Source organism: Salvia hispanica, chromosome 3, assembly GCF_029641045.1.
Source record: "Salvia hispanica isolate PSC_SH4W2 chromosome 3, Shi_PSC_v1, whole genome shotgun sequence".
Lineage (NCBI taxonomy): Eukaryota > Viridiplantae > Streptophyta > Magnoliopsida > Lamiales > Lamiaceae > Salvia > Salvia hispanica.
In genome coordinates, this window is record NC_142694.1 from 1,013,056 (window position 1) to 1,028,213 (window position 15,158).

A 15,158-nucleotide genomic window follows, 5' to 3' on the forward strand; every position below is an offset into this window, starting at 1 on the left:
TAAGAGGTAATAATATCACATTGCAAATACAATCTTTACAATAACACTAATACATTATTACATTACGTATAGTTGTACATTTATTGCAAAAATACCGTGTGAGACATTCCATCTATAATTTTTTATCCTAATTTGAATTCAAGGCATTCATAGCCAATTTATTGATAATTATTATTAAAATTATACTACCTCTGACTTCTAAATTTTGACACACTTTGACCCAAGATGGGTTTTAAGAAATATAATGAAAAATGAGTTAAAAAAATTAGTGGGATGTAAGTCCTACTTTTAAAGTATTAGTTTTATAATAAAATGTGAGTAGGAATGAGCCAGTGGATGTCAAATTTTTAGGGACGGACTGAAATAGTAAACTGTGTAAAAATTTGGGGGACGGAGATAGTAATATTTTATTATTTTATAGTCAATCTCATGACTAATTAAATTAGAATAATAATCACATATATTCATTTTGTTATCATATTAATCTCAATTTGACGATTAAGGAATAATTGATAATTTTTATAAATGAGGATTTTATATCAGTAAAATTTTACAAGTTAACATAAGTGATGATTACCATTTGGCATTTAATTTAGATTTACTTTTATAATAATCCAAGAACAAAAAATTACTACCTCCTTCCATCAAATTTTGACACAATTTATCATTTCGGTCCGTTCCTAAAAATTTGACACACTTCACTTTTTACTATTTTTGGCAGTGAACCTCATATTCCATTAATTCATTTCTACTCACATTTTATTATAAAACTAATACTTTAAAAGTAGGACCCTCATCCCACCAACTTTTTCAACACGCCACTTTTTCAACACATTTTTCATTACATTTCTTAAAACTCGTGTCGGGTCAAACCGTGTTAAAATTTGAGGGACGGAGGAAGTAGAATTTTCAAACATATCCAAAAAATTGAAGCCTAAATTGTCAACTCCAATTTACAGTTTACCTTCTTCAAATTCACTCAATTTGCAGAATTTTTTTCTATGGAATTCCGTGCTAAGAAACAACACCCTTCTTCACATGTTTAGATTTCTCATTCGACGGTAAACTCGCGCTTTCCATGTGATAATAACCACCACCCCACCCCACTACCCCTACCCCACCCCACCCACCCACCCCCGACACCCACATAGTAAATCAGTAGTTCGAGTGTGGAAGCTGCTGCTGCGATGACTGAGGCTGACGGGCTATATCTATAGCCAAGAAACAAGAAAACAAGACGACCCATTTCTCATTTATCAATTCCACACCTCAATCCGCGGCGGATCAATCGGGGTGAGAGAAAATCTAGGACCCAGAAAAGTGGAAGTGGGAAAAAAGGTTTCTTTTTTTGGGAATTCGGCAATGACGATTGGAGGAGGAGGAGGAGCGGCGGCGGCCCCAGCTCCGGCGATTTCGCTTGATCACAAGAGGTATTGGGCGGATTTCTAGCCCTCGTTTTGGTTTCTTGGACTGAATTTGGAGTAGCTCTTTTGTGCGTGTGTGTGTGTGTGTGTGTCGGTGCTGTCTTTTTGATCTGCCGCTTTATGATTGAGGAAATGTGTGTATTGGTTTACGATCTGGGGGGGTTTGTATCATCAACAGATGAAGGAATCATGTTTGGGGATGATGGATGAATGTGTAGAGATGAAATGGTATAGTTTTGGATAAATCACAGAGATTAGAGATGGTGTTTGTTGATTGAGTGTTTGTGAATTGAAGAGATTGTTATCAAAGTGAAATGCTTGAGGTTGGTGGATGTGTAATTAATTGAATAGGTAAGTTTACAAAATGCTTGTATGTTGTAATGGTTAATGCCGTTTTAGGTTTCGAATAAGCATCATTGGAGGCTAATTCATGGTGTCGTAGAATAGGATTGAGTGAAAGGGGTTACTCTAGTTGTCCGGATTCTCTTCATAAGAAACTCAATTTAGTTAATGACTCGGTTCCTTGATATTCTTTCGAGCAACAGGGATGCTTATGGGTTCGCAGTGAGACCTCAGCATCTTCAGAGATTTAGAGAATATGCAAATATATACAAGGTCTGCTGATCCTCTCTGACAATTGAACTCGATTTTGCAGCTCAATATTTTTCGTATTTTCTACTGAAAACTTGAGTTTTTTTTATCTGTTCTGCTTTTAGGAAGAAGAGGAGGAGAGATCGAAGAGATGGAAGGACTTTCTACGAAGGCAGTGTGAGTCTACTCAGTCTGGTGACAGCATTGTTGCTAAGTCAAACGATGAATCAACCGCTGAGGATAGTTCAAAAGATGGAGCTGAAGCTAAAGATGCAAATGGCAGGAAGCCTGAAAATCTGAGTGAAGAGAACAAAGATGCACAGTCTGAAACTGGAAACAAAGGTCATCAGGTCAGAACATGGGCAGAAATCAGACCTTCTCTTCGAGCCATAGAGGATTTGATGAGTGCCCGTGTGAAAAAAGTAAATTTCATGAAAAATGAGCCAGTATCTGGTATGAAAAAGAAACTATCTGCCATTGAAGAGGCTAGACCTGGAAAAGGAGCATCGGAAGATGACTCTGATGAAGAGTTTTATGATTTGGAGAGATCTGAATCAGACACCAATCTAGAATCCCTTTCATCAGAAAACAGTCCTGCTTTGGACTCACCGCTCGATGGCCATGCAACTAATTCAGAGTCTTTGCCTCCATGGAAGGAAGAACTGGAATGTCTTGTTCAAGGAGGGGTTCCTATGGATCTGAGGGGAGAGGTAGATTGCGCCTAATTGAACTCTATTGTGACAGTTTTCACACTTTTTTATTTATTCGTTTCTCTTGGAATTACAGCTCTGGCAAGCTTTTGTTGGTCTTAGAGCACGCCGAGTAGATGATTACTATCACAAATTACTGTCTCCTGAGACTGATGAGGACGACAATAATGAGTCAGATCTAGTGCCTGTAGGTATACCTGAGAAATGGAGAGCCCAAATTGAGAAGGTTGGCAATTAATCTCTACCTATAGAGTACTACTACTATATAGAGTATCATTTTTTTGCTAGATATAACTATTAGAAATTCAATTTTGTAACAGGACTTACCTCGGACTTTTCCTGGTCATCCTGCTCTAGATGAGGATGGTAGAAATGCTTTAAGACGTGTGCTTACTGCCTATGCACGTCATAATCCATCTGTTGGATATTGCCAGGTATTATTCTTGTATTATGAACAAAAGAAATCTGTGACCGCTTAGCCACTTCAAATTCCCTGGCTTGATTGCTTTCACAATGTGTCATGCTTTGGATAAAACCAAGCAATTTGCACTAGTCTTGCTAATATGCAATCACATTTGGTTAAATCATTCAGATATCACTAATTGCCTATATCTCCAAGGTCAAGCTATTATCATTTGTCACATCTGATTTTATTTCTGATCTATGCAGGCCATGAATTTCTTCGCAGGCTTGTTATTGCTTTTGATGCCAGAGGAGAATGCATTTTGGTTAGTTGAGATGTTTATAGCTATTATATTTTTTGCATACCTAACAATTGACGGAGTAGTTAAAATGCTGCATTTTGCTTGAGAATCGCTGCCTAAAATGAATATTTTTTGGTGCTTGTTCAATACTACTACTTCGTATTGGATTAGGCAGAAATATAAGAAATTGTTTGACTTCCACAGGACTTTAGTGGGGGTCCTAGACGACTATTTTGATGGGTACTATTCAGAAGAAATGCTGGAATCACAGGTACTCTTGTTAGCTTTGGTAAAATTCTTACTTTGTATGAGTAAGGAGCTGAGCCAGCCAATCTGTTTTATTTTTAGCGGATCATGGTCAAATGGCATAATATAATTAAACTTCCTTGTGTCTTCTCTTGGCAGGTTGACCAACTAGTTCTTGAGGACTTAGTGCGCGAAAAATTTCCAAAATTGGGTTAGTCCCTTTTTAAATTAGTTTTCATTATATGTTTCGCTAGAGGACTTTCTTTCCGCATTGTTTCTGCTCCTCATTATCTTCTTGTTTGTGCTGCAGTAAACCATCTTGATTACCTGGGGGTGGAGGTGGCATGGGTCACCGGGCCATGGTTCCTCACAATATTTATGAATATGCTTCCATGGGAAAGCGGTCAGTTCTTATATCAATCTTGAAGCATTGGTGTAAATTTATTTTTCCTTTAGATATGGTTTAGTCGGCCCTCTTAAAAAACTTTGCACTCTGTCTCTTGCTGTGAGATATATGATTCTCCTCTATAAAGTATAAATTAATAAATCTGATGTCGGATATTAAATGTGCCTTCAGTGCTAAGAGTCTGGGATGTGCTACTCTTTGAAGGGAACCGTGTTATGCTATTCCGGACTACACTTGCTTTGATGGAGTTATATGGTACATCCTAGTTACAATTTTTGACCGGTTTATTTAATAGAAAATCAAAACGTGGAAGTTATCCTTTTATAAACTTGTGAGCATTTTAAATTAAATAGTTTCTTGATCCCTTTACCCGATGAGTCTTATTGTTGTTCAGTTTTGTCTAGGACCCGCATTGGTTACAACCAAGGATGCCGGAGATGCAGTCACACTGCTTCAATCACTCGCCGGTTCCACTTTTGATAGCAGTCAACTTGTCTTAACAGCTTGTATGGCTTATCAAAATGTTCAGGAAACACGACTTGAAGAACTAAGAGCTAAACATCGACCATCTGTGAAGGTTTCATTGGAGGAAAGATCAAAGGACATTAAAGCTTGGAAGCTTTCCCAGGGTCTAGCTTCTAAGTTGTATAGTTTCAAAAAGGACCCAGGTTTTATAGGCGGTGATGAACTAGAACAAAGGGATATGCAGATGAATGGTGATATTTCGCATTTGGACTCTTCATTAGTCGATGGGGATGAAGAGAGAGATCCCGTAAAAGATCTCAAAGAGCAGGTATCATTTTCTACATATTTGACTCTATATACTGTTGCTTACTGCCCCACCTATCTTGTCTAATTGTTCAACTGGTTCTGTTTTTGTTTGTCGTCCTCTCGTTGTCAGTCCGACCATTTTTTCATAAGAATGCTCGAATTAGTTAAAGAGGTTTAACTAACGCAATGACTATTATCTGGTGGTCATCATTGAATGCATAAAGAGTTGCTTCATCTAAATAATCTACAATTATCTCTAATCCCTTTATGATGCACCTCTAAGATATTATTTTTATCTTTGTATCAAAGAGTCTTAACATCATATCTCCTGTTTGCATTGGCTGAATTCAGGTGGTGTGGCTTAAGGTTGAGTTGTGCAACCTGCTTGAGGAAAAAAGATCTTCTGAGCTAAGGTAATAGATGACTCTTTTCCGAGGACAATTGATCATTTCACTCCATTAAATTTTGTTTCTACATAATCGTCTAGTGGTCTTGCCTTGTAATTCATCTTTGCAAATAAAACATATGGCTATGTTGTGACTAATAGTACCAAAATGGATTTTTGGGCTCAATGAATTATGCGTTCGTCTCTTGATTTTATTTGTCGCCCGACACTTAATTTCTTATATTTGTGTGTGCTGTCCTCTCTGATGTTCCTAACAGTGAATTTTCTTGTTATATTATGAGATGTTCTCATGAGATCTTTAATCCATTCGATCGGATTTGCGTTCATCCGGAGGATGATCTGCTTGATGGTCTTCAAAAGAATGTCACTTCTGATGTTCCCAAGTCATTTTCTTTTAATTGTTATGTTTACCGGTCCATGTGCTCTTCGTATAGCTGATGCGCGGTCTTTAATCTATTCTTACAGAGCAGAGGAGCTTGAAACAGCGCTAATGGAGATGGTCAAACAGGACAACCGGCGGCAGCTTAGTGCAAGGGTATATAAGAAGCTTGATGTGTGCTCAGATATCGAGTTTTATTTCTGTAACACTGTTCTTCTTTTGTGAAGTATTGCATGCTAGCTAGTCCAGTTCCGCCCTAATTTAGTTAATAATTTCCTTGAGAAATATAAATTATATCATCTCCATTCTCCATCCATCAATTATGTTGCAGGAAGATTATACATAGAGAGGCTTAGGATTTGATTGTTTTTATAAACCTACGAGGATGTATTCGATGTTAAATCAGCAGGGCCTCTTTTTAATCATTTTATCTAGATTATAAGCAATCCGCCTGATATTGCTTCAGTCATAAAATTTTGTTTAAACCTTCCAACCTGATGACTGGCCTTTGGTATGTGGTTGTAGGTTGAGCAGTTAGAGCTCGAAATCTCTGAAATTCGGCAAGCCCTTGCAGATAAGCAGGAACAAGAGAATGCCATGCTTCAGGTAAATTATTGCTAAACTCTCTCTCTCCCTCTCTCGTTTTTTCTTTTACCGTAATTTTTTCCTTTACAGATTTTAATGAGGGTAGAACAAGAACAGAAGGTCACAGAAGATGCCCGCATGTTTGCCGAGCAAGATGCTGCTGCCCAGAGATATGCTGCTCAAATGCTTCAGGTTTCTCGCTCTTTTTCCATAATAGTTGTAGCTCCGTGTCTTCTTCATTGTTTCTGTGCAACGAAGCTTAAAACATACGATCAGTATATAATCTTGGTATTCATTCTACTAGTGGAGATCTCATCGCGTTTGTGACCACCACGTGCAGGACAAGTACGAAGAAGCATCTGCAACCCTGGCTGAGATGGAAAAGAGAGCAGTCTTGGCGGAGTCCATGCTCGAGGCCACCTTGCAGTACCAGTCTGTTCAAAGCAAAGCACAGCGTTCTCCGCGTTCTCCTCGGTAACCTACTTCTTCGAAATACATCATCGAGTTGAATGATATTTTCTTTTCAAATCCAGATATTTCCTTTTATACATCATAATTGCTTGTTTCTTGATCCATTCTTGGCCTATTCCACACTCTTCTATATTTCAAATTCCCTTTTCCGTAAATAGGGAACCTTAGTGATCCACCATATTTTCTTTGTAGATCCACGCCGCTAAGTAATCAGGATCACTCACCCGAGATTCAAGCAAGAAAGACGAGTTTGCTTTCTAGATGGCGGGACAGGAACAAGGTGAGTAATGCAATCCCCTTTCCATGCTTACGGTGATATAGAGCTCAATGCTCTTCATTTGGTGATTGTTGATGTGTTTTCTACTATTCGGATTCGTGTTAAGTAATCTGCACATAGAAAGCATGTTTAGAGTACTCTTAACCCAAAAAAATGAATGTGCAGGAGAAGCCAACGGGGGCCGAGGAGCCAAATGAAGAGAAATCGCACGAGGGTGAGAATTCGAGCCTCAAACAGGATGACACCAATGGCCATGAGGTGGAGAAAAAGGTCTAAGGGATCTGAGGCAATTGTATATCTCGAATCTCGATATGTCTTCCCATCGTTCAAGCTACCATCTCGAGGCATGTAGAGTTTCGATTTTTGTATGGTAAACGATCAAAGGAGAAGTCATGAAGGTTAAATTTTTGTTTCTTGATTCATTTGACAATAATTTGCTTGGTGAGTGAAGAAATACTATGAGACAAGGACATGGGTTTTAGAGGTTTGATAAAATTTATAGCATAATATTTTTGTACAAACATCTTCACAATGAATGGTTGCTCTTGCATACATATCCTTTACCAATGGAAATTTATGTACAAAGTTGTGCATTCTCAAAATTTGCTTCTTTGATCACTTTTAGTGCATTGCCATGTTTTGACATAGTATAACTTAGGTAAGGAATGTGGACTTGGATTTGTTTCTTTTCGGAGGGTTATTTGTCTATAAATTCTTAAACTTTCACTAGATTCTCGATATTCATATCAGCTTTCGGAGTATAAATTACCGAACTATTGATTTGTTCTAATTTTTCAACTAAGTAAGATTTTCGTCATTTGATGGTTGAGATTACGTGGGACTATCAGATCTCAACTAAGACGATGTTATATCATTGATAGTGAAACGACATCATATTATACAAAATTAAATAGTTTCATTGTTGATTAGAGTCTATTAAGAAAGAATGAGATTAGATTAGGAGCAAGAAACGAGAAATATACAACTAAATTTTAGTACTACAAACACAAGTGTTTCACTACAAAATTTTGATTAGTTATAGACTTGCAACAAATCAATAGTTCAAAAAATAGTAAACACAATTTTTATAGCTATATGTAGAACCAAAATTCGGCAAAAAAATTAAGAATTTACAAGCAAATACTTCTTTTTGGAAATAAAAAATGCTAACAAATAATTCAAGCAATATGATGTTTATACCCATTCGTATTAACATATTTAAATTACAAGATCTCTCATCTCAAATTCCTGAAATCTTCAAGTACACATTAGAGATAGGTCTGAAAAAGAGGAATTAGGCAAAAAGAAGAGAGAACGAAAACCAAAGGATCAAGAAAAGCCTACATACAATAAAAGGGAAAATCTTCACAAAAACAACATGGTTTGGGTGGGGAGCTTCACCACCTTCTTCTCCATAACTAAAGACGACGACCAACGACACCTCTAGACGAATCCAAACTCCGTAACAGCACCCTTCGAGATGCAGCTTCCGATAATCGAGAGGATCGAAAACTTCACTATACTCATCCATTCTCAAGGGGGGGCTCACATTGGTTCATACAAACCTTTCTTCATGGCATAGGAATCTTGAGCAGCTTATCATCGCGACTCTCTTCGCATTCTTGGAGTCGAGGAGCTCGAGCTCGGCCTCTGCACGGGCTGAGTCTCGGGGTCATATTTCTGCGAAGCAAGATAAGTCAAGGCCGTCACCACATCCGCCATTAGAGGCCGCATATTTGGTTGCTCCTGTACACACATTGCTGCGACGGCGAGAGCTTGGTACAGTCCCCTCGCCGGATACTGGCCTTGGAGCGTGGGATCGGCCATTTGTGAGAACTTCCTACGGTCTTTAAATAGAGGCCGAGCCTGCAAAAGGGAAGCACGGGGACTCACATAGTCAGTTGATGCGTTTCTCCGTTATATAGTAAAAACGAGATGGCGGAGAAATGTCTTACCCAAGCAACAAGATTGTGTTCACCAGCAGCTCTTGAATTGTCAATGGCCTTTCTCCCTGTAATGATTTCGAGAAGGACGACTCCAAAACTATAGACATCGGATTTTAAAGTGAGCTGTCCCGTCATGGCGTATTCCGGTGCACAATAACCGTAGGTTCCCATCACTCTAGTGGACACATGTGTCTTGTCACCAACAGGGCCTAATTTGGCCAACCCAAAATCAGACAACTTGGGATGATAATCTTCGTCGAGTAAGATATTTGAACACTTTAGATCTCGATATATAACAGGCGGGTTTGCTTTATCGTGCAAATACTCCAAACCCTTTGCTGCCCCGGCAGCTATTTTCATTCTCGTATTCCAATCTAGACGTTTCTTATCTGGTGGAAGGTCTGCACATACGACACATTAGCTTTAGGCACAAATAAAATAGATATTTCGTGTATCGTGTAAAACGTGCACATCTAGTTTTAAAGAATTTGTAACGCATACCGTGTAGATGGTCTTCCAACGATCCTAATGGCATGAATTCATATACCAAGAGCCTCTGATCTCCATCAGCACAGTATCCGATCAAGTTCACTAAGTTCGGGTGATGAAGTAGACTTAACATCAAGACCTCAACAAGAAATTCCCTGTTTCCTTGCAAACCATTGCGGTCAAGTTGCTTTATAGCCACGACCTACAGAACACAGCACAGAGGATTCGTGTCATTTGAAAATGTTGCAACGAAATAAACATAAATTAGTCGATTCGACTGATGAAAGAATAACCTGGTTGGTGCTTTCTAGTCGTCCTTTATACACTCTACCAAATCCACCTTCGCCTAAAAGACAATCTGGTCTAAAGTTTTTGGCAGCAGTGGCCAACTCACGGAAGGTAAACGTGTGAGCAGCAATGTGACCAGACCCTCCATCTTTAGAAGGTTCCTTCTTTACATCAAACAATGGATTCGCCTTAAGTTTTTCTGCCATAAGGTAACATAAAGAGTCAATATCAATATGAAAACGCAAGGACATACAGCGAACTAAATGATATGAACAGCCGGAGAAGTATTAACAACATACAATACATGTGAATGCAACAACAGGTTTCGAAATTCAAAATCAACGCATCCTAGTTATTAAGTACATTAGTAAGTCTGTAACACAATTCAACGTTGTAGAGACACTATAATGCAACTGAAACGGATATAACCTTCGACAATCAACACAACTGATTCAATACCCTCTAGAGCTTAAGAAGTGGAAAGGGCAACCAAAATAAATCATAACAGAATCGTAAACCTCACTGCAACTATATCCGCCCACAACGACAATTGTAACTTCAAAGAGTGACCAAAATGAATAATGACTAAATTATGTACTAAAGTCACACATGATAAATCATGAAGGAACAACAAAGACTCCGTAACTTCCAGGCTCATCACAACTGATCTCAAGTCAATCCAACTACGCCATTCGAGAGGCAACTACATAGACATAATCCAGAAATTTTAACATGAGCTAAGCTAGTAATTTCGATACTTTGACAGGTTGATCAACTTACACAAGAGTCAAGAGCTACCCAATGAAGAGAGAGAATGACTCAAACCATCAAAACCATAGACACCAGAAAAATACAACTCAACAAGCTTATATTATCACTCAATATAAGTAAAGATTCAACATTTACACAGAAATTACCAATTCACAATTAGCCTAATTTTCCCATAAAGCTACAAACCTACTTAGCTCCTTACATACCTCCAAAAAATGGTAAAACTAAAACTCACATAAACCCCATCAAAACAATCAAAGATTCAATCTTTACACATAAATTACTAATCATAATTAGCCTAATTCTCTCATAAAGCTACAAACCTACTTACTCATTATATAACCCACCCAAAAAGGGGGGAAAACTAAAGCTCACATAAACCCCATCAAAATACAATCAAAGGCACTAAAAAAAGCTCTTTCCACCAAAAAAGTTGGATCAAGAAATTGCATAACCCCAAAATCCTTCCAATACGATCGAACCTGGCACATTTTTTTACATGAAAAATGCTGAAAAATAAAAAACCCCACAATCAAATAAAAAATTTCAAACACACCAATTAAAAATAAAGGGGATAAAGAGAAACCAGAATTCTGACACACCAAATGAACAAAATCCCAAATAAATTTCCTCTAAAATCCACTTGTACAAACATCTGTACCTGAAGGGATCTGATCATCACACTTCTTATCATGTTCTTTCTTCACTCTCTTCTTCGATTTTCCAGAACAAAGGAACCACCCCATTTCTCAGCTCTCTCCCTCTCTCCCTCTCACTATAATGCGAGCTCTAGATGAGAATTAACAGCTGCGAAAAGGAGAAAAAGAAAAAGGGGAGAAATTGAGAAGTCGAGAAGGAGTGGGGGGCCAAGAAAGGGACACCAAACGCGATTTGAGGGAGGGAGGGAGGGAGAGAGAGAGAGTGAAGTTAGAATTCAGACAAGGGTCTTTTAGTTTATGCCTTTTCGCCCTTGGTTTATTTTTGCTTTGTTGGTCCCCTTTATCTTGCCTTATTCTTAACCAGCCCATAGACTCTTCAAAATTGACATTTGGTACACATTTTGTTTTTTGTTTTCGTAGAGTAAATTACCAGAAAAGTGGAGTAATAAATTTATGTCAAATTCTAGTTCGTATCGTAACTTTAAAAATCGGTAGTAAAAACTATGAATTTTAACACTACTCATTTTTCTCAACCCAACCAGCAAATATAAATAATCAAAATATTTACGATAAATTGTCACCGATATAAAATACTACTGGTACTAGATAAAATGATTGTAGTATAAAAGATTATAAACATTTTTTAGTTCAAATAATTTTAGGGCATGAATCAAGAAAAATACAGGTTAGAGCATTGTGAAGGAAAAGGCCGGACATGGACGTCCCGTGAGGACGTCGGATATCCTCGGATATCCGCGCGACGTTCGACCGGACGTCCGCCATTGTGGCGTCAGTCGGACGTCACGGTCGGACGTCTGAGTTAAAATTCAATTTTTTTTAAACTCTATAAATACGGCTCGTGTCGAAATTTTAATTCCGTAAATTGAATAATTGTGAATTTAATTACGGGAAGTCCTAGTGGGAAGTCCTAGTGCAGGGAAAGTCCTAGTGATGTTTCAGTGGAATGAGAAGTTCTAGTGATGACGTGACAGAAAGTTTTTGTAGAAAGTCTTAGTGGAAGTCCTAGTGGGAAGTCTGCCACCGGAGAATACTCTTATCTAAATTCTTTTCACTCTTTTCATCTTGTGCATAAGTTGTAATAACATAAAATTTCAGGGCACAAATCCTAAATACTCTGAAAACAAAGGGGCTTTTTATTTATTTAATTCAGAAAATTTATCAGTACCAAGTACTCCATATCACTCAGTGGGCTGGCAAGGGTAATACAACTGAAAGGACAGTTATGTCCTCCACATATCTTCTGTTTCCAGCCAAATGGTGAGGGCAGGGTTGTCTTTTGCCACCAACAGTTTTAATGCCAAATGGTGCACATATTATTCTTTTTGTCTTGTATTTCAATTTTTAAATATAATTGCAATTATATTATGCAATATTATAAGAACAATTATTCTACATGAACTAGTGAAATAAATTTGGAAATAGAATAATGATTTCATTCATCCTAATTCAATGAGAAAAAAATTGACATTTAAAATTTAAATATATATGGGATACTTTTTAGGCCAACATTTTTGTATGCAATGACGACATACACGATGATATATAATTTCTGAATAATATTATGGTCAAAACCGTGTTTTTTTTATTAAAATTATTGTATATCAGTTACAATTATATCATACTCATTTCGTCCACAGTTTTTATTCTTATTTTTTTAAATTTACAATTGTCTACATAATTAGTCATCTCCTATTTTGGGTGGTCATCATTCTTCATAAACACAAATTTTCTCTCCTAGCTCATAAATTTTACAATTAAGACTTTTGCATATATTACACAATTTTTTGAACTCAATAGAAGCTTAAGTAGTTAATTTAATTGAATGTAGTTGATACCATAGTACATCTATTACGTATGTACATTTATAATTACACATGTTGACATGTAAGAAATATAACTCATATGGTCATTGTAATATAAAACGTCATTGATAGAATAGAGAGACAACGGTGATACGACGATTGTTTCTGGCAATAAATAATGGATGAAAAATAGAATTAAATTCCAAATTTTGAATTTGTTGTAGTTTTACAGTCTTTATAATTGGCGGTGGAGCATATATTTTGACTTTAATTAAATGTTTAAGACTCTGCATTTTTTCAAATATATTATATAGTTGGATTAAAGAAAGGAGGGTAAAGAAACAAAGCCTAAAGCCATATTTTGTGGTCTTGTTAAAATATTTCGCCGCTTACTTTGGTGAGAGATTCCAGGTGCTTAAGACCAATTGTTTGACATATCTACTTCAAATATTTAATTAAAAAAATAGAGTACTACTACAATTTACAAGAATTTTGGCAACCTTGTTATAAAGATTTATGACATGGATATTTAAATTATGTGAACATCGGTATTAAACTTTCATTTTCTTTCAAATACAACTTTTATCACAACATGATTCTATAACAATATTAAGAGTAATTATAACAAATATTATTCATTTTAAACACTACATATACAGTTCTATGTAGATTCATTTTTTGAATATTTAAATATCCCAATTTTATTTAAATATCCCGACACGGTGAGCAAAGGAGTACAAAACTTGAACAAAATCTAAAACTCCCCAAAAGCAAAGAAACGCCACAAAACATCATACCAATCAGAACCTATAACCACCGCAAACAAAGCCAGCCCAAAAGAAACACACGACAAACCAAAAACTACAGCAAAGTACCAAACATCCACACCAAAGATGAAAAGCCATAACTCACCGGTTAAATTTTATTTGTATCCCAACCATCTTTTAGTTTTAGGTAGGTCTTCGCATACTTGTTCGGACGAGTAAGGAAAATTTGGACACCATCCTTTATTAAGTAGTATGTCTAAAAATTACAGTAGCATTTAACTCATATGAGAAAATTAGATAAGAAACTGTAGAAGAAAGTTAACCATGGAGAGATTTATAAAGGTACAAATATAATTTGGAGAAAAAGTTAAAACACATATTTTGATGCAAATTATAGTTTTCCACTTTTTCTTGTGCTAACAGTATAATCTGATACTACTATTTGATAAATTATCACAAATTATTAAATTTAACTATGTCAATGATTGCAAGGCTAGCTTTATTAAAAGACAAAAAGAAATAGTGCTAAGTACAATATATAGTTTCACATCCTGTTCATTTCATTTACATGCTTACACATCTTATATATATAGACTTCATACAGAAGTCAAACATATAATATGAAACATACCATCAAATTAAATTTTGGACTGTTTTCTGATAGACTTTTTAATTAATATTTATGTTAATCTATTTAGACTGTTTATGCTACCCAATTAATCCAAATGCATTGAACATTTTATGACAGACTGGCATATGCTCTCAATTTTTAGATTTTTGTGAGTAAGCCTATAGTCTAAGTTGAAATATGCTATTTTTGTATTAAATGGTGGTGTTGGGAAATGTCCAAATGTTGGCTGGAACAGCAACTAGGAAATTGTTGAAAGTGATTTTCTTGATAGTTTGTATATTTTTCATATTTTTTCTAATAGCAAATTAGTACTCCTATTGCTTATAGCTATGAATTACTTATAGTTATAAATTATTTATAAGAGGGGTATTTGTTTATAAATTTTCATCAATTTCTAGTTTTGTAGATCAATTTTAAAATTTGTTTGTAAATTATATAAATTATTGATTTATTCTGATGACTTACGCGGCACTATCGAACATCAAATAAGATAACGTCACATTGCCACCAAATTTAATAATTTCATTTGTCGTACTCATCTCCGTCTCAAATCTCATTTCTCATTTATCGTATTCTCTATTTCATCTCATTATTTTTTAATATAAATAAACCGAAAGTCAACATAATATGACGTTGTATCGTTGTCTACAATGTGACATCATTTTGGTTGACGCCCCATAAAGATACATAGGTAATCCTCAAGTTATGTTGACGCAAGAATATTGATTGATTGAATTAATATTATTGTTACAGGACCAGAATAAATCAATATTGATTGATTTAATAATCATAATAATTAACATTATGCTGATTG

The 15,158-nt window shown here is 36.2% G+C and overlaps 2 protein-coding genes across 2 annotated transcripts; one reads left to right on the forward strand and one right to left on the reverse strand.

The window, feature by feature from the left end:
* The first annotated feature begins 1,134 nt into the window (after window positions 1-1,134).
* LOC125214787 (uncharacterized) lies at window positions 1,135-7,572 on the forward strand. The gene is made up of 18 exons (XM_048115942.2): window positions 1,135-1,430; window positions 1,970-2,039; window positions 2,141-2,725; window positions 2,802-2,951; window positions 3,046-3,159; window positions 3,395-3,453; window positions 3,634-3,700; window positions 3,835-3,886; window positions 3,986-4,078; window positions 4,253-4,336; window positions 4,486-4,874; window positions 5,204-5,265; window positions 5,724-5,793; window positions 6,163-6,243; window positions 6,313-6,414; window positions 6,563-6,696; window positions 6,886-6,973; window positions 7,136-7,572. The coding sequence occupies exons 1-18, from the start codon at window positions 1,363-1,365 to the stop codon at window positions 7,244-7,246; spliced, it is 2,379 nt and encodes a 792-aa protein (XP_047971899.1). The 5' UTR covers window positions 1,135-1,362; the 3' UTR covers window positions 7,247-7,572.
* Window positions 7,573-8,147: 575 nt separating this feature from the next.
* Window positions 8,148-11,384, reverse strand: LOC125214288 (putative serine/threonine-protein kinase PBL7). The gene is made up of 5 exons (XM_048115231.2): window positions 11,126-11,384; window positions 9,699-9,892; window positions 9,418-9,607; window positions 8,926-9,317; window positions 8,148-8,836 (listed from the first exon to the last, which is right to left on the reverse strand). The coding sequence occupies exons 1-5, from the start codon at window positions 11,208-11,210 to the stop codon at window positions 8,570-8,572; spliced, it is 1,128 nt and encodes a 375-aa protein (XP_047971188.1). The 5' UTR covers window positions 11,211-11,384; the 3' UTR covers window positions 8,148-8,569.
* Between the last annotated feature and the right edge of the window lie 3,774 nt (window positions 11,385-15,158).